Genomic DNA, 26,298 nt, shown 5'->3' with positions numbered 1-26,298 from the left:
CGGTTTGGAATTGGCCATACGAGCTGCTAAAGTAACTTACCTGAAGATGGATATGAAAGCATTGTATATGACCACCATGTCTCGTTTAGAAACCACCACATTCAAATTCAGGCATAGATTCATCACTTTAAAAGTCCTCTTGGGGTAGAATGCGTAGGTGCTGTTTCATCACATAAAGGAGAAAACATGCTGTCTCTAACTTAGAAAGCCTAAAGTATTCAGTAGTTTTTTATGCTAGTCATGTGCATCCCATAATTGGGTTTTACATCTCTTCTCCACTTCCTTGCACAAACTGAATGTTCCTTGTCCTTTTTGTAATGATGGCAGTGATGATGCTTGAATTTTAAAGCTATATGAATGATGATTTAACCCTAGATTGTCCTCATGTATGCTAGTGTCCCTGAAAAACCTCATTTACCTCATGTTTTTAAATGGTGTGGTATGTCTCTGGTAGTAGATAACCCAACTTTCCTGTCTTTCTTTATTTAATGTTATTTGTGACACTGAATCAATATTGATCCTATAAAGAGTGTCAGTATCAGAAAGGTTTTTTTTTTTTTAATGATGTGAGGATGGTGATTTTTAGCTGCCTACTATATAAAATTCCAGGACTTGTTTACTAAAATTTTTCTGGTTAAGAAATTTTAAAGACCATTGGATTGTGTTTTATATTTAACAACTGTCCAGACACTATATAAACTGTATCACTGGGAAAAAAATCTAGATGTAGTTGTTGTGAATTGACCTAAACCAAGTTGATCATTTGTAAATCTTAGGGGTTTTCTTTTTTGGTTTACTTTCTTTTCTTTTGGTAGATAGTGGTGACCACTGAAAAGTTTGAAGGTGTCTCTTTGCACTCTGTCAGATTATAAAGAAATGACCACATTCTGCCACATATAGATACTTTTTAAACAAACATTCATTAGCATGCAGGCACAAAACAATTCATGACAACCTGTTCTGTAAAGTCCATGAAGGAAGAAGCTTTGTGCTGTCTTCATTTCGTCATTCAGACCATAACCTTGCATGAAAGGTTCAATAAAACTAGCATTCACAAGGCAAAAGTCAGTTACCCTTCTAGTTAGCATCAGACATCCAGAAATGCTCCCAAACCAATGGCTAGATACAGGACTGTAAAGGGGATCAACTCTGGGCACCATCTCTAAAAGTAAAAGCTATAGGTCTTGCTGGATTTTTATCCTCTATTTAGTAGTAGAGAATAACTATAAAATATTTAATCTAATTTACAATTCCTTGATATTTAATTTTAGTAATGAAACACACTTCTAACATTCATCTTGTTAGCCAACAAGCTATTTTACTTATAAATATTTTACTTATAAACCCCATTTTTGATATTCACTATGCGGTTAGCTGTGTCTCAAATGTTGATCACATTATGGATAAAGTGCTTATGATTACTGTATCTGTCTGATACATTGCTCCCTCCACCTGGCTTCTCAATTAGGACAGTTGATTGCCTGTGAAGTTGAAGTTTATCTGACACATTCATATCTATCACATCATCTATGCTGGTATTGTAAGTATATTACTGACATCATAACAGGAATGTTGTTAAATATTTGAAGTGGAGGAAATATTATTGTAATACTTGTCATTTTTCAATGTGTTTTTAAATTTTTTAAAATGTGTTTTAAGCACATTTTAAAAAGTGTTTAAAAAATACAATTGACCCTTGTACAACTCTGGGGGTTAATCTGCTTATAACTTATAGTTGGCCCTTGGTATCCCCAGTTCCTCCAAATCCAAGGATTCAGCCAACTACTGACCATGTAGTACTGTAGTATTTACAATTGAAAAATATCTTTGTGTAAATGGACTCCTACAGTTCAAACCCATGTTGTTCAAGGTCAACTGTACATTTGATCACTTTAATTGAAAATACATATGATCAGTTTACTTATTCACTGATGTTGTTTTCTTCATTAGAGATCTGAGATGTGGCTTTTAATTTTTTTCATACAACTCATGCATTCATTCAGAAATTGCTAAGCACCTGCTATGTGCTGGGAATTGTATTAAACTCCAATATAATTCTCAAACTGTAGTATGTATTAGAATTATTTTGGGAGCTTGTTAAATCTCCTCAAGTGAGATCCAGGACTGTATTTTATCAAATATCCCAGGTGTTACTGCTGAAGGTGGTCTCAGGCCACACTCTGAGGAACACAGCCCAGGAGATAACTGATTAACCGGACTAAACACCTGCCTTGAAGAAGCTCACAGTCTGATGGAGACAAACAAGGAAGCAGAACTAATGATTGGTACCATATGGGGCCAGGTGCTGGGAATTCTAATTCTGGCGGAGGAACTAAGGAGATTTTTCAGAATACTTAATTCTTTAACTTGGTGGGTCTCAGTGTGGTGGTCGGTGGAGTGTGGGGCATTTTTGCCCCTTGGGGAACATTTGGCAATGTCTGGAGACACTCTTGATTGTCATGCTTTGGTGGGAGAGAGGTAGAATGTGCTATTGGCATCTAGTGGATAGAGGCTAAGGATGCTGCTCTACACCCTTCAATGCATAGGAAAGCCTCCCCCTGCCAAACAAACAAACAAACAGGGGAAAAAAGAAACCCAAAGAATTATTCGGTCCAAAATGCCAATAGTTCTGCTGTTGAGAAACCCTGCCTTAGCTTAATTATGTTTTCCTTTGTCCCCTCTCCCCATATACGTATAACTTTTAGAAATTATGAAAGTATTAAATAGAATAAATGATGTTAAGTATGAATAGGTGATTATTGTAAAGGGGGCAAAAAATAAATGTATAAAGTAAAAAGGAAAGTTTGGGACTTCCCTGGCGGTTCAGTGGTTAGGGCTCCACGCTTTCATTGCCGAAGGCCTGGGTTCGGTTCCTGGTCGGGGAACTAAGATCCCACAGGCCGTGCAGCACAGCCACACCCCCCAACCCAAGAAAAGTTCTTCTCTCATAATAATTGTTCTGGACATTTTTTTCATGAATTTATATAAACATACATCTATTTTGAGGTTGTTAAGTTTCTGTTCTTAAATGGGATCATACTTTACATATTGTTTTATGACTTGATTTTATCACTTACAGTGTGCAGTTTCTGCACAGTTTTTCATAGGGCAGATGGATGGCTTAACCATTCTTCTGCTGAAGGATGTTAAGGTAGTTTCCAGTATACTTGATGGTGTTATAAATAGCACTTCATTGAGAATTTAGGCACGTGTACATGATAGATTCCCAGAAATGGAATTGTGCAGTCAAAGGGGACATTTCTTTTCTTTTCTTTTCTTTTTTTTTGTGGTACGCGGGCCTCTCACTGTTGTGGCCTCTCCCGTTGCAGAGCACAGGCTCCGGACGCGCAGGCTCAGCGGCCATGGCTCACGGGCCCAGCCGCTCGGCGGCATGTGGGATCTTCCCGGACCGGGGCACGAACCCACGTCCCCTGCATCGGCAGGCGGACTCTCAACCACTGTGCCACTAGGGAAGCCCTATTTTATTTTCATAGTTTTAGTGCTAAAGGAATATCCCCATAATAGGCTGTAACTGTTTATATTCCTACCAACAGTGATTGAAGTGGGTTTTCCACACCCTCAGCAACACTGGCTATTACTAGACATTAATTTTGTCACTCTAATGGGTGAAAATACTATCTCTTTATCATTCTAATTTGTATTTCCCTGATAACTAGTGAAGTCGAGTATCTTGTTACATGTTTATTGGCCACTTATGTTTTTCTGTGAATTGCCCAAGGATACCCATTGCCAATTTTTAATTGAAATGATTATATTTTCTTACTCATTTGTAGACCTTTATGTATTCTGTAAATTATTTTTTATATATCTTGCAGATATTTTCTCCCTACCTGTCACTTTTTTTAAATTCCAAATGGTGTCTTTCACCACATAGAAACATACTATTTATATGTTCAAATTTGTGTCTTTTCTTATATGCAGTACAGTGTAGTGGTTAAGTGTACATATTGCAGAGTCAGGTCACCTGTTTTCATATTTCAGCTCTTCTGCTTACTAGCTCTGTAATCTTGGGCAAGTTACTTCATCTTTTTGTGCCTCAGTTTCTGTCTTTAAAATGAACTAGTAATAGTATTTACCTCAGGATTGTTGTGAGAAATTACAGTAAAGCACTGTCATGAAGTAAATACTCTATAAAAAGTAACTTCCATTGTCATTTCTGCTAGTTTTGTGCCTTATTTGGGAAGGTCTTCTGTGCCTCAGAATTATAAAGCTATGTCACCACAGAAAAATTGAACAGCATATACAAGTGGCAGAATATTATCAGAGCATGAAGTGCAGTTGGGGGTGGGACAGTTGATTTTTCTTCATATAGAATCAGAGACAATATCTCAATGAGCTTTGCTATGTTAAAGAGTTTTACCTTTATCCCAGAAGCAGAGAAAAACCTTGACAAATTATACGCATGAAATAGTTGTATAAAGATTCCCACTTTTCTTAAACCATTATGGAAGGAGAAGATTATACAGTGAATAGTATTGGTACTATTTAGGAGGAGGAAAAATTAGCTCCTTACCTCAGTGCAAAAGGAATTCCAAGTGGATTTTATTGAAGACAATAAAATAATCAAAACTAAAAGAGAATAAAAGTGAATATTTGTTGAATCAATGGATAAAGAACTTTCTAAGCTTCTAAGCAGTGGGAAAGAAATCACTGAGGAAAATGTACATAGGTTTGTCTACATAAAAATCAAAGCTAATATATATTTTAAAATCGTATTAAGACTTATTGTTGGGGCTTCCCTGCTGGCGCAGTGGTTGAGAGTCCGCCTGCCGATGTAGGGGACGCGGGTTCGTGCCCCGGTCCGGGAGGATCCCACATGCCGCGGAGCGGCTGGGCCCGTGAGCCATGGCCGCTGAGCCTGCGCTCCGCAACGGGAGAGGCCACAACAGTGAGAGGCCTGCGTACCGAAAAAAAAAAAAAAAAAAGACTTATTGTTGGCTAAGGTGTACCAGTCGATGGGAGTATAATTTTGTATAACTTCTAGAGGATAAATAACGGCAGCCATATAAAGTTTTTAAATGTGCATACTTTTGGTCCAGTTATTCAACCAACAGAAATTTAACTTAGTGAAATATTTAAGTATGAATGTAAAGAATTAACTAAGAATTTTCACTTGGTTATTGCTTATAATATGAAAAATTAGAAACGATCTCAATGTCCAAAAATATGAGATTAAATTGTAATGTCCATAGAACGGAATATTTGTAGCCATTGTAAATAGCATCATGTCAAATATTTATTGATGCAGACGTATATTCATCATATTTTAATGAAAAGAGTAGTTTATAAAAGAATATGTACAGTGTATGATCTAATTTTTCTTAAAAATGAGTACACAAACTAGAAAAACAAATAACAGTATAAAAATGCTTAGCTCCGGCTTCCCTGGTGGCGCAGTGGTTGAGAGTCCGCCTGCCCATGCAGTGGACACGGGTTCGTGCCCCGGTCTGGGAAGATCCCACATGCCGCGGAGCGGCTGGGTCTGTGAGCCATGGCTGCTGAGCCTGCGCGTCCAGAGCCTGTGCTCCGCACCGGGAGAGGCCACAACAGTGAGAGAGGCCCGCGTACAGGGGGAAAAAAAAAAAAAAAAGCTTAGCTCTAGTGCTGGGATTATGTATCATTTTCATGTGCTTTTTTTACTTCTCTGTGTTTTGTTATTTTTTACAGTGAACCTGCATTATTTGTGTACTAAGGAAAATATAAGGTTTCTAAATCATGAGATTAAAAGGCAAAGCAGGAAGATATTAAATATATTAGCAACAAAAGTGGCAGACAAAAGGCTAACATTTTCAATATTTAAAGAGCTCTAGAAATATTTTTTAAGGGCATGACTAGTTTTACAAAAGAGAAAGTATAGATGGCTAATAAACACAAAAATATATTCAAAGTCATAAGTTATTAAAGAAATGCAAATTAAATCAGTGAGATACAAGTTTTCTCTTAACAGTTTAGCAAAGATTTAAAAATATGTAATAGTGCTGTTGTGGGTGTGGTGAATGAGACAAGCGCTGTTATACATGGTAGGTTATAACTTGGTATGATTTCTTTGTAAAGCATTCAATTACTTTATTCAGAAATTCCATTTCTACAAATCAGTCCTAAGAAACAGTCAGAAATGCCAGAAATATTTTGGGCAGAAAAATGTTCATTGCAGCATCATTTCTTAGTGACAAATATGAAGTGACCTAAATGTTAATGGGGACAGTTATGTACATTTGTGGTGTAACCATAGTTCAGAATATATGTGCAACTTCTAAAATTTAGGTTTACAAATTTATAATGTTAACTTTAAAAGACATAAGGTTTTACAAACAGTATCATCTCAACTATTTAAAAATAACTAGAGAAAATATGTCAAAATATTAACAGTGGTTTCAGCTAGTTGGTAAAGTTTTGAGTGATTCTTTTTTTGTACTACTCTCTGTGTTTATAATTTTCTGTGATGAATTTTCTCATAACGAGAAAAAAAGATATAGCATTAAAACAAGTGGTCAGCCTTAAAGAATTATGGGAGATGAAACCTAGGTGTGTAGAGACTAGAGAAATCCCGAGGCTATGGCAGTGGTCTGTTCATAGATGTTGATGCTTAAATTTAGGAAAAAGTGGCATTGGAGATGGAAAGAAAGGGTCCAGATTCTGGAAAGATTTAGCAGTTAGAGACAACTTGGTTTGGTGAGTCCTGAGAGTGGGAGGCTTGATGAATGGGGGTACAATTCACTGAGATGAGAACTCAGGAAAGAAACAGCCGAAGGGATGGAGAGGAGTTCAGTTTGGCTATGTTGTGTTTGTCATGTGGGTGAAAATAGACAGTGGGCACTTGAGTGCTTAGGTCTGGAACACAGGAGTAGGTCAGTCAGTTATGAAGATTTGGGAGTCATTATCAGCACAATCGTTCAAGTCCTGGCCATGAATAACAATCTTTGAGTACCAGGTCTTTAAACTAACAAATGATTCTAACTCCCTTAGAACACCTACTGAAAACTTACTTTAAAATATGGTAGTGTAGTTTCTGTTTAAGGTTAAAAAACTACATACAAGAATATGAGTAAACTTTTAGTGGCTTTCTTTAGGATTACAGGGTTGATATAATCTGCTGTTTGGCAATTTTATAGTAGACTTAATTTAAGGTCTCATATATATATATATATTTTAATTTGGACAATCTGCAACTTATGTAGATATTTGACTTAAATACTTTAACTTGTATTTTTATGTATATCTGGAGTTTCCCTCTATTTGAGAAGGTTGAGGGTTTTTTTATTTAGATATTTTTAGAGGGATTTTAGATTTTATTCTAAAATCAATATAATAATTTTTATAAATGTTTTAAAGTACATATCTAAACTGATTTTCAATGTTGATTCTTTCAATTTACATTTGTGCTACCAAACTCTCTTCCATCCAACCATCTAAGTTGGTTATTTTAGCTGACATGGTTTCTAATTAAGTCTTTGTGGTTGAGAGAGCTCCTTATGGCATGTCTGCTTTAGCATTTAATTGCTCCATGGACTCCAAATTAAATTCTATAGTATCCCATTTTGGTCTGCTGATGAAGCAAAGATCTTTTCAGCATGGCCCAAGAAATGCAGTGCTTGTGACAGCTCAGAGGACTTAGCATCACAATTTTGAAAAAGTTAGGACAGTTTGACTTCTAGATTGACTTTTTATCACTTTAAAATGAAATTTAAAATGTTATCACAGAGTTAAATGAGAGCATGTTAGACACAAAATAGGCTCTCAACAAGTATTTGTAGAATAAAGCCAAATTGTTGACCTTGATATGTAGTGCACCAAATTATTTTGTTTTAGAAAGAACAAAGTCTTGGGAGTTTTTAGGTTGAATTTAAATGAAAAGTATCAGGAAACAAACGTGATAACTGTCAGAGAAGACATAAAGTGTTTTTGCACTGGGGTGACAGCTTAGATTAAGAAACTTCGAAGGTCTCATCTAGTTCCACGTTATCTCATTTGACAGTTTTGGTTCTTGAGTCAGTAGAGAAACTGGATGTTTACACAAATACTTGGGTGTGTTAGTTCTTTACTAAGAAATAATTCACATAGTCATAAGACAGAGGGCAAGATCTAATAACTGACTTTTAAGCATTAGTCTGATCTCATGTCTTTAGAATGCTGTTTTGAATTCTAGCTACTTGTCACTTCATTTCTTGGTTTTCTGATTCAGTAGTACAGAATCAGAACAGAATTTAGAGTTCTGATGGACAAGAATGAACAGAATCAGGCATTAGATTGTGAGATTCTAGAAAGGTATGTGCTGCAAGCATTGATTTACCATCAAGTACTTACTACTTGCTTACGGTGATGCTGAGACATAGCATCTAAACAGGTAAAACAATAAGAGAGTGGCATGATTGCATCGATGATCACAGGTTCACATCTAGAGAATTCCAATAAAATAAATTCTTAAACAATCTTAATAAGTCATTAAGAATTACTAAATTGAAGAGCTTAGGTCAATGTGAGACAAGTGAACCTGGTTGTGATGGTTATTTCTTTATCAAAATGCTCAGTTCTTTTCCTGTAAAATTCAAATGAAGAATTCTGCTTCTGGCAATGTGACAGACTAGATAGCATGAATAACACCCCTTTTGGAAAACAGCTAAAACAGGTAAGATATGACCAAGTGATATTTATAAATGCACTCTTTTTTTTTTTTTTTTTTTTTTTTGCAGTACGCGGGCCTCTCACCGCTGTGGCCTCTCCCGTCGCGGAGCACAGGCTCCGGACGCGCAGGCTCAGCGGCCATGGCTCACAGGCGCAGCCGCTCCGCGGCATGTGGGATCTTCCCGGACCGGGGCACGAACCCGCGTCCCCTGCATTGGCAGGCGGACTCTCAACCACTGCGCCACCAGGGAAGCCCTATAAATGCACTCTTGAAGTGACCCAGATAGACAGAACCCAAAGAAGTCTTTTTTAAAAAGTTCAAAGCAGGACATCTAGAAGCTAAGCATTCATAGTAGCTTTCCCACTGAGGGGTTCTACTAAACCCATGACTTACTACTTTTACCGCTGCATGAAGATGCAGAAAAAGTCTGGTATCTCCCATTCCCCCAAGATGGAATGTCTAATAAGATCCTCTTGTTGCACAAAATTGACATCCCAGAGCTATACCATCAGTGTAAGGATGAAAAAGAAATGAACTCACTGCACAGAAGACAACAACAAGGAAAATTGCCTCTTCTATCCTTAGCATTAATGGGTAGAAGCAATATCATCCTTGAAAATTTATAGCCAAGATCTAGCCCTTACATGGGTTTCACTAAATATATTCTTGATGTTATAATAAAATTATTATTAAATTTTGTCCCTTGAGTACCAGTTTTTTAAATATTCTTTGTGACAAAAATAAGTAAGCACAAAGCAGTTATACTGCATTGCAAAGGACAAAGTTATTCAAGAAAAAGCACTTGTGTGATTGAGTTGTAAACTAAACTAAACACATTTTTATCCTGGAACACCATTTTTACTTGAAAAAACAGCTAAGAGGTAAACTTGTTATTCACACTTGGATATTTATTTGGTGAAGGTTTTCTTGAAACTGAACACAGTGAGCCTGCTACTTAAAGGTTAAGTGACTGAAATTGTTCGTTGCCAATGATAAAATTCAAGCTTTCAAGTGAAAATTAGAATTGTAAAAAATTACACTCACCACGTTAATTTTGATAGTTTCCCAATGCATAAAGATATATGTGATGGAACATATATGTGATCTTTCCAACATCATACTGGAAGTCCTTGCTGATGCAGTAAGAGAAGAAAAGGAAATTAAAAGTATACAGATTGGGAAGGAAGATATAAAACTGTCTTTGTTCACAGAATGCATGATTATCTATGTAGGAAATCTGAAAGAATCAACAAAAAACCTCCTAGAACTAATGAGTCATTATAGCAGGGTTGCAGGATACAAGGTTTATATACAAAAGTCATTTGCTTTCCTATATACCAACAATGAACAAGAGGAATTTGAAATTAAAAGCATAATTCCATTTATATTATCACCCCCCAAAATGAAATACTTAGCTATAAATCTAACAAAATATGTACAAGACCTATATGAGAAATACTACAAAACTCTGATGAACAGAATCAAAGAACTAAATAAATTGAGAGATATTCCATGTTCATGAATAGAAAGACTCAATATTGTCAAGATGTCACTTCTTTCCAACTTGATCTGTATATTCAGTGCAATCCCAGTGAAAATCTCAGCAAGTTATATTATGGATATCAACAAACTGATTCTAAAGTTTATATGGAGAGGCAAAGACCCAGAATACCCAACATGGTAGTAAAAGAGAAGAACAATGTTGGAGGACCAACACTACCTAAAGTCAAGGGTTAAAACAAAGCTATAGTAATCAAGACAGTATGGTATTGGCAAAAGAATAGACACATAATGGAACAGAATTGCGAGCCCAGAAAGAGGCCCTCATAAATATAGTCAACTGGTCTTTGACAAAGGAGCAACACAGTGGAGCAAAGGTAGTCTTTTCAACAAATGGTGCTGGAACAACTGGACATCCACTTGCACAAAGATGAATCTAGACAGAGACTTTACACCCTTCACACAAATTAACTCAAAGTGGATCATAGACCTAAATGTAAAATGCAAAACTGTAAAACTCTGAGAAGGTAACACAGGACAAAACCTAGATGACCTTGGGTAGGATGATGCCTTTTTAGATACCACACCAAAGGTATGATCCATGAAAAAATAATGGGTAAGTTCGACTTCATCAAAATTGAAAGCTTTTGTTTTGCTAAAGAATGAGAAGACAAACCACAGACAGGGAGGAAATATTTGCAAAAGACACATCTGATAAAGGACTGTTATCCAAAATATACAAAGAAACAAATAAGAAAACAAACAACTCAATTTAAAAAATGTGGCAAAAACCTTAAGAGGCACCTCCCCGAAGAAGATATACAGGTGGCAAATAGGCATATGGAAAAAAAGCTCCACATCATATGTCATTAGGGAAATGCAAATTAAAACAACAAGATACCACCACACACCTCTTAGAATGGCCAAAATCTGTCACACTGACAACACCTAATGCTGGAGAGGATGTGGAGCAACAGGAACTCTCATGCATTGCTGGTGGGAATGCAAAATGGTACAGCCACTTTGGGACAGTTTGGCACTTTCTTACAAAATGAAACATACTCTTACCATATGATCCAGCATCTCACTCCTTGATATTTACCCAAAGGAAATGAAAACCATTGTCCACACAGAAACCTGCACATGGATGTTTATAGCAGCTTTATTCATAATTGCCAAAACTTGGAAGCAACCAAGATATTCTTCAGTAGATGAATGGATAAACTGTGGTACATACAGACAATAGAATATTATTCAGTGTTAAAAAGAAAAGCCATGGAGGAGCCTTAAATGCATATTACTGAATGAAAGAAGCCAATCTGAAAACGCTATATATACTGTATGATTCCAACTAGTTGATGTTCTGGAAAAGGCAAAACTATGGAGACAGTAAAAAGATCAGTGGTTGCCAGTGATGGGGTGTGGAGGAGATGAATAGGCAGAACACAGAGGATGATTAGGGCAGTGAAATACCCTATATATCATAATGATGGGTATATGTCATTAAAAATCTATCCAAACCAATAGAATGTACAGCCCGCGAGTGAACCCTAAAGTAAACTATGGACTTTGGGTGATTATGATATGTCAGTGTAGGTTTGTCTGTGGTAAACAGTTTACCATTCTGGTGAGTGATATTGATAATGGGGCAGGCTGTGCACGTGTGGGAGCAGATCTATGGGAAATCTCTTTACCTCCCTCTCAGTTTTGTTGCACACCTCAAACTGCTCTAAAAATATAGTCTTAAAAAAGAAAGTATATATATTCCTCATAAAAATATGTTAACGTATGAGTTTATTAGTTATGTTTGAATGAACGAAATATTTTCTAAATTTCTGATATTTTTTAGTAGGGCAAATATTGACAGGCATAACCCACATAAACAAAAGCTCTTTGTAGTTCTCAATTAAAGCATGTAAAAGGGTCTTGAGATAAAAACATTTGAGAACCATTCATCTAAACTCTCCAGTAAAAGACAGATTATCAGACTGGATTCAAAAATTTTCTGGATACATGCTATTTACAAGAGACAATCCTAAAATAAAAGGTTATATCAGAAAGAGCAAGAGGAGCCTGCGATGAAGTCTGTGAGCAGCTTCTCAATTCTTTCACTTATTTATTTTTTGATTTGTGTCCTTTAGAAAATGTCCCATAACCTCACATTTGAAATTTCTACTGCTCTGTTTGTCCTTATCACATAGGAAATACCATGATTTGGTGCGATAGGTGACTTTGCATAAAAATGATCCTGTTGTGAAAATAGACAGCAGTGCATGCACACCAGTTAAATACTTTAAAGACCCTGATCAATTATGAAAACTGATCATAAGTCAGGCTATAAAGCTTGTCTTAATACATTTTGAAAGATTAACATTACAAAAATTACATTCTGTGACCCTAAATCAATTAAATAGTAATCATTACATAAAGATAAGTAGAAAAACTCCATAAAGAAGAAAAAAGTTTATAAACATCTCATGAGTCAAAGAACTTGTAATGAAAGATTAGAAAATATTTAACTACAGAATAACAAAAATAATTCATACTAAAAATGTGAGACATATTTAAAGCAGTGCTTAGAGAAATATATAGCCTTAAATGCTTACATCAGGAAAGAAGTAATGCTCCGAATTCAGGAGTTAGAACAGAATATACCCAAGGAAAATAGGAATAAAGAGCAGCAGAAACTACTGAAATAGAAATATACATTCACTCCAAAGAATCAAGAAAGCTAAAAGTCACTGATTTGGAACGCCCAATGAAAGAGACAATTTATAACAAGCATTATCTAGGAACAAAAGAGTGTGAGAAGGCACAAACAGTGCTGGGAATAAAGAAATGTACAAAACGATAGATTCTGCAGAGATTAAAATAGTAAAAAGATATTTTAAATAGTTTTATGTTACTAAATTTGAAATATTGGCAGAATACTTATCTAAACTGATTTAGGGAGACATTGTACATCTACCTCTGTAATCATTAAAGAAATTTTATCAGTAATTAGAAACCTTTCCCAAAAGGAAACAGGCTTAGGTAACTTTGGATGTTTTTTGAATGTTTCCCAGGAATGTGGAGTTGCTTTAATTCTAGAAAATCTACTAATTTACCACATTAATCTGCCATAGATTCAAGGTTAAAAAAATCTTAAATTATCCCAAAAGATAAAGCTTTGGTAGTTAAGGCAATATTGTCTGGTTCTGAGGTTAGAACAATTGGCTAGTGGTACCAAATTAGAAATCATTGACCTGTATATTGAGACCAGATTTTTGGTAGAGTGGGCATTGTAGATGGGGGAAAGGATGGATATATGTGGACTATTTAATAAATAGTGCTGTGATAATTATTTACCCATAATTTTTTTAAAAGTGAAATTGGATCCCTATCTGAAAACGTACACAAAAATTAATTCCAGATGGCAATGACTCTTAAATATGAAAAGCAGAGGTATAAAAGTTTTGAAGGAGTGGGAGGAAAGCTTTATGACCTCAGGGTTGGGAAGATTTTCTCAAGCAAAATGCAAAACCACAAACCATAAAGGAAAATGTTGACTTTGAAATTGGGTTCATTCAAAAGATTCCACAAGGAATGAAAATACAAGCTAAAAACTGAAAGAAGATGTTAATAGCACATATAAGTGACAATGGATTCAGTACCAGAATGCATATGTAATTAGTAATCAAAAGATAAACAGCATGGTAGGAAAAAGTACAAAAGATTTCACAGAAGAGGAAACACGTGACCAATAAACTATGAAAGGATAATCGATGCATTAGTAATCAGGGGAATGCAATTAAGACTGTAATGAGGTAATATTTAATAATCTCAGATTGGCAAAAATGAAAAAGAAAATACCAAGTGTTGATAAATGTGGAACAATGGAAACACTTAGGGAATGTAAATTAATAAAGCCACTTTGGATTACAATTTGACATTTTCTGGTAAAGCTGAACGTGTACATATCCTATGACCCATTCTAGAAATATATCCTAGGCAAATTCTTGCATGTGTGCATGAGGATATAGACATAAGAATATTGATAGCTTTGTTAATAATTCCATATAAATAAATAAAACTCAAACAACCATGTTCATCAACAGTAAAATGGATAGGCAAACTGTAGAATATTCATGTAATGGAATACTAGGAGCAGTGAAATTTAATGAATTACAGCTGTACACATCAACATAGATAAATATCAAGAACTTAGTGATGAACATAAGAAACAAGTTACAAAAATGTTAATGTTGTTTCATTATAAAAAGTTAAAAAGCATGCAGAACTAGACAATATATTCTTTTTTCATTTTTTGTTGTGGTAAAATATACATAACATAAAATTTACCATTTTAAATATTTTTAAGTGTGCAGTTTGTGGCATTAACTACACTGACAGTATTGTGTGACCTTTACCACTGTTTCTGGAACTTTTTCATCATCCCAAATACAAACTCTTTACCCATTAAACAATAACTCTTCATCTCCCCTCCTCTCATTGCCTAGTAATCTCTGTTCTGCCTTCTGTCTCTATAAATGTACCTATTTCTCATATAAGTGGAATCATACAATATCTGTCCTTTTGTGTCTGGCTTATTTCACTTAGTAAAATGTCCTCAGGGTTCATTCATGATGTAGCGTGTGTCAGAATTTCATTCCTTTTAAGGCTGAATATTCCAATGTATGGATATACCACTTCTTGTTTATCCATTCATTAGTAATATACTCTTTAGGGATGCATACATAGGTAGTATTCCTTTTTTGAAAACGGGAAGGGAAGAAGTAACCCAAAATTCAGGGTCTGGTTACCTTTGGAGGAGGGAATGGGACGGATGCAATTTCAGAGGGAAAATGAAGATTTTAAGGTACTGGTATTGTTCTATTTCTTGAGCAGGATGGTCGGTACAGGATGTTCATTTTATTATTCATTAAGTAGTACTTGTATATTTTATACTTTAGTATGTGTGATGTATTCCACAGTTTAAAAAAAACCTCAAATGATAATGCCATTAATTTTCAGTGTGTTATAAAAAACCTGATAATTAAGGTATTAGTACATGACAGAATTTTTTAGAACATTCTATGTAATAAAGCTCTGAAAAATCATAAAATCTAAGTAAGCTCCTTCTCTCCTTCCCCCAACCCCCAGTTTTCTTAATATGGGAGAAAGAGTTAAATTTCTAGCAGGTGGTTTATTTTATTTGATGTTTTAATAGGTAGAGAAAATCAGTCAAATATTTTAATAGGAGAGGCATTATATTAATTGTATTTATCTTGGGATACATAATAAATGAAACATTATATAATGAACTATTCTGTAAGAAGACCCTAACTTGAATAATTTGGACAAGAGATGTTCTCTCCAGATGTTCTGGTCCATAAATATTAATAATAAATACTGTTTATTCAATACCTACTATATGCTAAAAACTCTACTAGGTATTTTCATATGTTACTGCAAGAATTTATTTAGGACATATTTCTAGGATGGGAATTATTGCTGAGTCGTAAAGTATTCATCTGTTCAACTTTACGAGGTAATGTCAAATTGTTTTCCAAAATGGCTGTATCCATCAAAACTCTCTCCAGTAGTGTTAAGAGAGTTTGCATTGTCCCTCATCCTTATTAACACTTGGTATTATCCAAACTTGAAAATACTTGCCAGTCTGAGAGTGTGAAACTGAGGCTCAGATACGTGAAGAAATATGCCAAAGATTAGCTAGTGAATAAGTGCTGGTGTCACATTCTAATTCAGATTTGTCTGATTACAACTGTAATAAGGTGGAATCTCAAAGAAATGGAAATATATAGGCTAAGTCTTTTTTATAACAGAGAATAGTTATGAAAAATGAGATTAAAATTTCTTTTATGTAGTAATTTCCTTAGGGGAAGTATTTCTGAAAGTGTGATTTTCGATTAACTGGATCAGAATCACCTGGTAGAAGGGGTGTGCTTCTGGGAGGGACAGGATGGGAAATAGGAGGGGGGTACTTATTATTTTTAGAAATGCAGCAGATTCTTGAGCCCATCTCTAGTTTTACTAGTTCAGGATCTCTAGGGGTGAGATCCAGGTATCTAAACTATCTAAAGCTTTCTTAGTTTTATTTTTGTTTTTTAATAAGCACTGAAGTTTAAGAACTTCTGCTTTAGGGATTTTGAAGTAATTCCCCGAATACTGCCAGGTTCACATACAAACAGAGGTATAAACATGAGCCCAGAGTCAGAAACTTAGTCTTAGACATATGTAAACATTCACTTCTTATTGACTTCTGTTATCTAGCGTCCTTTCTCTAGGGGTTCCTCTTACTGTTTCTTTCTTTTACTTCTCTCCTCTTATCCAACCTTCATGCGAAATGAAATAGCATTAGGACTTTGACAACAGTATAATTCTCTCTAAACTCTCTCTGCAAGGCTGACCCCTGGTGTTTTAAGGAAGGACAAAAGTGTACGAAAGACATATAGCAGTGCAATCAGTTATTTTATTCTTCGTTATAGAACTGATGATAACAATGATATCAATTTTGGGTGGGTAAATATATAAACTTGATGGTTATAAACCGTGAAAATTCATGGAGCTGGGGTTAGAGCCATGAAAGATACTTATGTCTTTCTCATTATTGTTCTTGTGAAAAATGCATTTTCTATGACTAGCTAATTTTAAAGAGGAAAACAATGACTGAGCTGGGTAAAGAATTACTAGAAACATCATTTAGGCCCCTTTTCCCATCAAGGACACAGACTCTAAGTGAGATCCTATGTTAATATTAGAAATGGATGTTGTAGACTCAAAAGAGCTCTATTCTGCTCACCTGCTCAGACCTTACAAGGGGCCATTTTCATTGTTGCTGAGCAAGTAATTGCTTAATTAAGTGGTACAGCTAATTCTATTGTGTTTAGAATTTAGTAGCTTTCATTTCCTTTTGTTTCAGAGATACCAATATACCAAATACTTTAAAACTCTCTGAGTTCAGCAGAAAACCTTTCTACGTAATTTTTACCTTAAAAATGAAATTGACAGAATGTTAATCATCAAAACTAGATTTTGCAGGAATCATCCTTAAACTAGGCTTTCAAAATTATGCTCATTTCCAAGTTATCTCAATTTTTATAGTTTGATTATCTGGTTATAAAATTAAATAATTACTCTTAAGGGATCAATGTCATATTTTATGAAACAGATTTGTTTAACAAATCTGAAAATAATATGTAGCAATTTTTATGTCATGCTTTCAAAACAGAGGCTTTAAATCCTATATTTTATGTAGTAGTTGTTAGCTATTCTAAAGGTACAATAAGAGATTATTGTTCATATCAGTGTAATAAATTGATACTCCCTGATCATACTTTTTCATTTTGCACATTGTCAGAACCTTGGACCTTAATCTTATTCTTTGATTGACAGTAGCGACCAGGGAAAGAACACTTGTATTGTTTGGGATAGTCACATCTGTTCAACTTGATTCAGTTGAGGGTATTTGCATATTCTTAAGTATTTCTTCTGAGAGGGCTTAAATCCTTCTCAAGAGCTTGATGCATTTTTGAAATTCATTCATAAAGTATCTACATGCACTAATAGTCCTGTATAATATTGCTGTGCATAATCTGACAGATAAGACCACATTTTAAAACAAGGTATTCTTTAGGGATACTACGTTACATTTTTACTTGTTCTGCTGGCAGAAATGTCATTTTTTTGGAAAAAGGCCATTTTAATATTTTGATTAAATTAATATATCCTTATTTTAGGCAAGTTTGTCAATCATAGGACAAATAAGGATTTATTAAATAATAATTCAGAAGTTAATGGTAGTTTTTTCTGCCTTGGTTGGAAAATTGAGTAATTTTATAGAAAACCATTGTAGAGTTTGAATGGATATCTATTTGGTCTCCTTATTTTATAGGGAAGATTACCAAGGCTCAAGTTTACTGACTTACTCAAGGTCACACTGCTTGGAAATTAGGTTTTATTTTAGGTCTGAACTCTCAGACCAGTAAAGCCCAAGGATTGCTGGTATATGACTTTGGGTTTACATTATTTATATATTACCCTATATCTAGGATTTCCCCCTACCATTAGAATACATAGTCAAGGATTATGTCTTACTCATCTTCATATCTTTCCAGAATTGACACCATGTCTTATACATAGTTAATGCCCAGTCATTATTTTGCTGTTCTGTTTTCATTATTTTCCTAGTCTATTATGCTATAAAGGATAATTTTGAAATGAGATAGCTTATTAATGGAATGTTAAAAATCTTTGATAGCAAATAGGTTTCATTTTGTGTTCCATTTCTAGTGAATTGGCAAGAGCTGTATGGAGAAGACTTGAGATCTGCAGGGGTCGATTAGCAGTGTCCACCACAGGCGTAGGATAAGAGAACCCAATTCTTTCTAACTTGATTTATGTGATCTTAGGGAAGGAAGAGAGGACTTTAGACTGGAGTGAGCAGAAAAGGCCCTGGGAAGAATTAAGTCTCAAAGTGCAGGATAGATAGAATTCAGAGACTGCAGAAAAAACGAGGTAGAATGCCACAGAGGCTGGGGTTCTATAAGAAACTGGAATTGTTCAGAAAGAAGAGATACCGCTAGGGTACATTAAATATAATTAAAGTAAGGGAAACAATTATTGAGTACTTTTGATACCTAGCCTTGTGCTAGATCCTCTTTTTACAGGAACCCTGGAGACCTTCTGTCCTAGTTTGCATTCCTTGCTTTTCCTTTCCTGAGGTATTTAGGATTGTTCTAGTCTTCCCTTATTTCTCTGAGACAGCTCTCTCCAATTTTCTATCTGCCTTACTTACTTAAAGATATGAAAGTTGTGATATAACCTTATTACAATTTTTTTCAACATTATGTTATAGGAATTCATTGGAAAGGGAAGTCTCAACTGCTATTTAATCATATTATTAAAAGAACATTCAAAAATATTTGGCTGTAAAGTAAGTAACTCCAAATTACATAATGATTTTTTACCTTCCAGGAATCCCCTTCTGGTCGAAGGAAAGCTCTTGCTACCACCAGCATCAACATGAAACAGTATGCAAGCCCAATGCCAACTCAGACTGATGTCAAGTTAAAATTCAAGCCATTGTCTAAAAAAGTTGTATCTGCCACTCTTCAGTTTTCATTATCTTGCATTTTCCTTCGGGAAGGAAAAGCCACGTAAGTTTCTTTTATCAAATAAGCTGTTTTAGAGTATATTTTAAAACACGGTGCGTAAATAGCTTTTGACTTAGTAAACTGTTAACAGTTGAGAATATCCTACTGCATACCTATCATTCCGGCCAATTCTTTGTTTCAGAGGCTGAATTAGATGTACTCCTTGTTATTTATAGTCTCTTTCAACTCTAGAGAATGATCAATAATATAAAAATGACTATAGCAATTTTCAAAAATTTAAATTGTATATTATAGGTTATCATAAGGGTCTGTTTTATATTTCAGTGTCTTCAGTGTAAGTAGTTGTACTCTGGAGTCCACAGTTCAATTTGTAGAGCTGTTTGATGCAGCTGAGGCATGAGAGGAAGCCAAAATGAAAAGTTTAGGATAAGAGGAATGAAAGAATTAAAGGAACTTTTGCCAATGCATATTCTTTGGCTCAGCCTTCCAATATTTGTATAGGAAGGTACAGTACAGTTACATAACCAGTTTGCTATGACCATTATCTTTTTCAAATATCACTTCTTAAGCACTGAATAGGCATTGCACAAAGATAACTCCTACACCCAGTTCTAGTCTCCTAAAAGAGTAAAATTCTAACTGGTTAAAAAGAGGTAAACAGGGCTTCCCTGGTGGCTCAGTGGTTGAGAGTCCGCCTGCTGATTCAGGGGACGCGGGTTCGTGCCCCAGTCCGGGAAGATCCCACGTGCCACGGAGCGGCTGGGCCCGTGGGCCGTGACCACTGAGCCTGCGCGTCTGGAGCCTGTGCTCCGCAACAGGAGAGGCCACAACAGTGAGAGGCCCGCGTACCAGAAAAAAAAAGAAAAAAGAAAAAAGAGGTAAACATACCTAGAACAGGAAAAAATTAGTATTATTTATCTTAGTTGTTCCATACAGTCAAATCAATGGTAAGTGTGAGTTTTGGGTGTAATGAAAGGGTTAGCGCCTACTTGGAGTGGAAAATCAGTGAGAGGAGAAATGGAAATTCTGTGCCTGAGACTTAAAAGGTGATAGGAAGAAGGCAGCTATGAACATTTCAGTCTAATCTGCATCACAGTTCTGAATGTGTTTGACTTAGTGGAATGTGGTTACTATAATTGGCCATGTCTACTTGACTGATTAGACTGGATTCTGTGCGTCAGTCAAAAAGAGATGTTTGGCACTCATCTACAGGGCAACAAATGACTTGGTAGATAACAGTAAGCCTCTTCTCTAGAAAGTTGGCTTCTATGTGAGTGTGGTGGAGGGACAGTGCAGGATGGAAGCAATTAGTCTTTCATCTCAGGACTTTAAATTGTAGACTTAAATATTGAAAAGTTTAAAATAAAGACCTTACTCTGAAGTTCAAGCCAAAATGAAAGGAAAGGAAACACAGAAAGAAGAGAGAAAAAGTCAGAGAAGATCTTTTGAAGGTGGACTCCTTTCCGCTGGGCAGAAGCAGTAAGTGATTTAGCACCATTCATTGGAATTTGGGTGAGAGGAAATTCAAACTAAATGTCTCAATTTGAGTGGAGAATGCTCTCAGAACACCCTAAACCACCTCTCTATCTCCTCATTCCTTGCCTACTCACCTTTCCCAAAGAAGAATGTTCAGGGTGAAAATATAGGAGATAAAATTAAGCAAGTTAACGTTTTAAGAACACTGTTATATATTGAAATTATACCCTGGTGATGGGAAAGCAGTTTGTAAGACATTCATATAAGGTAATACAACTGTTTTTGTCCATGCAGACTTTGTGCCACTAAATTTGTCTTAAAAGGGGGAAATGATTTTGTTAACTCTAAGCTTATATGAGATAAAATGCAAAGAATTTCAAAAACCAATTTAGCCTGCAAAATCATACCATATTTAGAAGTGAATTTTTTTTTTTTTTTCCCGGTACGCGGGCCTCTCACTGTTGTGGCCTCTCCCGTTGCGGAGCACAGGCTCCGACGCGCAGGCTCAGCGGCCATGGCTCACAGGCCCAGCCGCTCTGCGGCATGTGGGATCTTCCCGGACTGGGACACGAACCCATGTCCCCTGCATCGGCAGGCGGACTCTCAACCACTGCGCCACCAGGGAAGCCCTAAAAGTGAATGTTAACAAGCATTACTTTGCAAAGGAAACAGTGGTTTTGTTTTGTTTTTATTTTATTGTGGTAAAAACATGAGAAACAGTGTTTTAATTCAGTTTTCTGAATTTGGAGGAAGTATAGCTGATTGAAATTTAGTTTGTATGTATCATGTTAGAAATATGTTTCATTCACTGTAGTTTATTTGAAATTTAAAGTAAAATAATAGGTCAAGAAAACTTAAATTATTTAACATTTAGAGTATTTAATATAAACTTTAAATTTATACTTAAAATACTTCAAGATATAAAAACATATTTACATTTTGTCAAATGTATGGTATTTAACTAACCCAAGTCATTTTCTATCCTGTAATTCTTAAAAAGGCTAGGCTTTTGGGTGCTAGTTCAATTACTGTAGTTTTTTAACTTTAGGGGAGTTTTAACTCCTTTGAGAAAAATGCACAGTTAAACAAGATTTAAATATAATTTACAGGGGTTTACCACTTCTTTTTACTCCTACCCACAAAACCAAAAGGGTTCATGGACTTCAGATTAAGAATTTCTATTCTAATTCCTTCTGCAAACTTGAATATTTTTAAAGTCTAGATCTCATCTGATTTGCAAACTATCCCATTGTTTTATGAAACAAGTTTTTGTTTCCAGACTTCATGATCAGAAAACCATACTTTAATTCCATGAAGAAAATTTTAGATCTGCAGCACAGAATTAAACTAACTCCTAACCAGTTAGTTTTAATCCTGTTTGCTTTCTATTAATTCAATGTGCCATTTAAAAATTAATGAATGAATATTTAGATTGCTCAGTAGTTTTGTATAACTGTTTAAAAAGTCTTGTTAATGTTTAGAAAGAAGAAATGTATTAATATTATTTTCTTAAGAAACAACCCTTTTGAAGGTAATGTCATTTAATAAATTGTGTATTATCATTGATATAGGGATGAAGACATGCAAAGTTTGGCTAGTTTGATGAGTATGAAGCAAGCTGACATTGGCAATTTAGATGACTTTGAGGAAGATAATGAAGATGATGATGAGAACCGAGTGAACCAAGAGGAAAAGGCAGCAAAAATTACAGGTTGGTGTTATTTGCATTAAACTAAAAATTTATCTGTTTTTTTTGCAGAGTTGAAAAACTCATTCTTGTTTCCCAGGAAAAAACAACTCCACTAACAAGGTATTGTTTCTTTCCCAAGGCTTCTTAATATAATATACCATTTAGCTCTCTGGAAACTTTACATGCTGATGGAAATAACAGATTTTAGCAGTTTAAGATCAAGTCCAAGGCTAGCCAAGAAAGCATCAAACTTTATTGGAACTACTGATTATAGTATAAAGTAGCCTAAAGATGTTCATACTTATTTTGTCAATGTATGGATGAACCCTCTATAAGTAAAAATCTGTCTTAAGGGTAAGATGAGAAGATGCATTGGCTACCTTCTCCTAGCTCCTGTTCATTTATTCACATAAATTGTATGGACATTCTTTGTTTTGAATTTGTACACATCTTATGTATCCTTATATCTAGACACTTCCATGCAAGTATTTCTTATAGCTGGTTTGATCAAACTACTAAGATGGTAAGTGGTTAGAACCTCTTTGTATTAATTGGTCAATAAATGTTTATCATCAATCTGGCTAGCACCCTTAAGGAATTGATGTTACACCTTTATTATTGGAGTGAAAATCAAGCACTGTATAATACTCCTTTCATCTAATAAATTGCTGTAAATTTCTGGATTGTTATCCCTTGACTTCTATCATCTGTTCACGTCTTGGTGACTTTTCCAAATTCATTGGACACTTCGGCACCCATCTCTTGGCTTTGCCTAAATTCTTGCTATCGTATGGGGGAATTCCATTGATCACATGGATGACCAATTTAATTTCTTAGTCAAAAACTTCTGTGACTTCCTCAACTCCAGTGACCTTCATCTCTACAATACTTCTGTTATAAGGAATTGATCAGACTTATATGCAAAGACAGATGTTTTGTCCTGAGCAAATTTTATAAATTGCAGTTGACCCTTAAACAACACTGGTTTGAACTGCATAGGTCCACTTGTATGTAGATATTTTTCAATAGTAAATACTGAGTGCTACACAATCTGTAGATGCAAATATGTAAGAACTGAGGACTTGGAGGAAGCATGAATACAGAGGGCCGACTATAAGTTATATGTGGATTTTCCACTGTACAGAGGGTTGATGCCCCTAAACTCTGTTTTATTCAAGGGTCAACTGTATTATTTTCTAATTTATGATTGCCATTTTGATTTCCTATTTAACCCAGGAATGTTTAGGAGAATGTGCTTTGTCGTGGGTTGTGTTTATTTCTAGTTTGTTTATTTCTAGTTTAATTTAATTCAAATAAGATTCTGAAGCCTGTCATATTTCAATTTTTTTTAAATATGATTGAGATCTTTTTCTTTGTAGTGTAGATACATGATCTGTTTTTGTAAATTTTCCATAAATATCTTTTTACATGTATATTCTATTTGTCAGATTCAGCATGTAGCTATTAGACCAAACTTTACATTTATATTATTTAGTCATTTATATTCTTATGCCTTTTGTATAGTTCATCAGTGAAAGACAGAGAACTTCAGTCCTAAATTATTTAGTTTATAAAAAAATATTCTCTTATACCTTCATCGTGGATTATAATTTGATCAGTTTGCCCCATTTAATGCCTCTTGCCTTGAATTTTTGCCTGATATTGATATTTATAATCCATGCCTTCTTTGTACTTGGTGTATTTATCACTTTATTTTTAATCCTCTCTGTGTTAAATAGTTCTCTTTATAAACAGTATTTGGTTGTATTTCTTGAAAACTGACATACTTAATTTCACTTATATTACTTTATACTTTTATTTGGGAATTTTCTTATTATTTTTTTCCCACCCACCGCTTATATTTTGCCATTCTCAAATGTTCATTTAAGCATTTTTTAATAGAGTAATTTGGAAGTTATGTATCCTCTGTTTTCATTTTGGAATAGTATCCTCTAAAATAAATACGCTAGAGGGATAACTGAATGAACCTGTATTTCTCTACTAACATTAAAAATGAAACAGAATGTGTTGACTCACCTTGTGAGATTCAATATGATTCTCTCCTTTCTTTATTTAAATTTCTCCCTTCAATCCCTCCTGGCTATTATTTTTATTTCAATAACATTTTGGGTTTCTTTTTTCAATAATAAGTGCTGACATTTGCGTTGTTTATAATGTCAGCAAAATCATACAATACTTTTTAAAATGCCATGTCTTTTCTATCTTTGAGTTCTTTGTTTTATTTGGCTAGTTGGAGTGCTTAGGAAGGTAAGTTGGTGTCCTTCCCTTCCACCTCCAGTGACTTCTCACCTATCCTTCAAATTTTAATTCTTTTGCCACATCCTCTAAGAAGCCTTTCATGGCCTCTCCATCTTAAACTTGATCACTCTATCCTTTGTGCTACTGCTGTACCATTTAAAAATGCAGGCATTTTCTTACAGCATGAGTTTTTTATAATTCCAATGGAATGTGATTTGACCTTTTAATTAGAGAATATGGTTTATTCTTTGTATATGACTTTTGGTTAAAACTAAATCTCAACTAGGCACTAATACCATAAGTAGCAATCAGAAAACCACACATTTTCATAGTCATAGCTGTTTTGAGCAATGTACTGTTTTCATCATAGCAATGGGAAAAAAAGGTGATAGCAGCATGTCACAAGTTCTGTGCTGAAAAGAAAAGAAAGGACATAATTTTGAGCAAAATACAGATTTAATGAAAGGATTCAGTAATAACTAAATTTTATAACTGAACTCTTGTCTTAGTCCATTTGGGCTGCTATAACAAAATATCATAGATTGGGTACCTTATAAACAACAGAAATTTGTTCCTCACAGCTCTGGAGGCTGGAAGCCTGAGATCAAGGTGTCAACATGGTCGGATGAGGACCATCTTCTGGTCACAGACTTTTCATTGTATTCCTTACGTGGTGAAAGGGGACAAGGGAACTCTTTTGGATCTCTTTTATAATGGCATTAATCTCATTCATGAGGACTCTGCCCTCATAACCTAATCACCTCCCAAAGGACCCACCTCCATCACATTGGGAATTAGGATTTCAACTTATTAATTTTGAGGGACACAAACATTCATACCATAGCAACCCTTATTGCTTAAACATACATATATATACCTTAATTTCTAAAATTTCCACTGCAGAAATAACTTTTTTAGATAGCCTAAAATTCTCTGACCCTAATTGAAGCAATCGTTTTAATGCAATTTATGATGATCCAGAATTTCTTCAGAATGCTACCAGTTTGTGTTATTATTTATTTATGTATTTACTGTCCATATTTTATGAAATTCCTTCAAGGTAGAGACTATGTTCTGATCATTTTTTCGTCTCTAGCTTCTAGCACATTGTCTGGAACACATTGAGAATTTAAAATATGTTAACTGGAAGGCCATAAATGAGAGGGCTTCCATCTCCTATTGTAGCCCGTATTAATCACTCTGTCTTGTTATCTTGTTCCATTCATTTTGACCTTTGATCATATACTGTCTTATGTAAGATGGGATGGTCCCATTTTATGGAAAGAATGTGATCTGAAGGAGACACATAATTCAGACCTTAAATAATTCAAGACTAGTTTCCCAAAAGTAATGAATATAAAATGTGTGTTGAGGGAGCATAGTTAAGTAGGGACAGTGGGTGATTACATTCATGTTCTAAGTCAGTAAACCCATAATCATTGTAACATACCTATGCTTTGATGTTACACTTTTTTCTCAGCATTTTCTATTATATTTGCAGAGGACAATCAGTTAAGTTAATAGCACAGCATGTTATGGCAGTTGTTTGGCTTCCTGAGTTGCATTTTTTAGCACCTGTAAATTCCATGCCAAAGTTAACTTTCAGGAATATT

The 26,298-nt window shown here is 35.0% G+C and overlaps 1 protein-coding gene across 12 annotated transcripts in view; it reads left to right on the top strand.

Moving 5' to 3' along the window:
* The window catches only part of EHBP1 (EH domain binding protein 1), a 494,124-nt gene that overhangs the window by 265,670 nt on the left and 202,156 nt on the right, over positions 1–26,298 (top strand). For all 12 annotated transcript variants that reach the window (XM_049696094.1, XM_049696098.1, XM_049696097.1 and 9 more), the window contains 2 exons: positions 19,121–19,302; positions 22,308–22,447. In XM_049696094.1, the coding sequence (XP_049552051.1) occupies positions 19,121–19,302; positions 22,308–22,447 (322 nt within the window). The remainder of the gene's footprint in view (positions 1–19,120; positions 19,303–22,307; positions 22,448–26,298) is intronic.

This window comes from Orcinus orca, chromosome 13 (genome assembly GCF_937001465.1).
Source record: "Orcinus orca chromosome 13, mOrcOrc1.1, whole genome shotgun sequence".
In the NCBI taxonomy this organism is placed as follows: Eukaryota; Metazoa; Chordata; class Mammalia; order Artiodactyla; family Delphinidae; genus Orcinus; species Orcinus orca.
The sequence above is the reverse complement of the archived record's forward strand: the minus strand, read 5'-3'. Positions and strand labels throughout refer to the sequence as shown.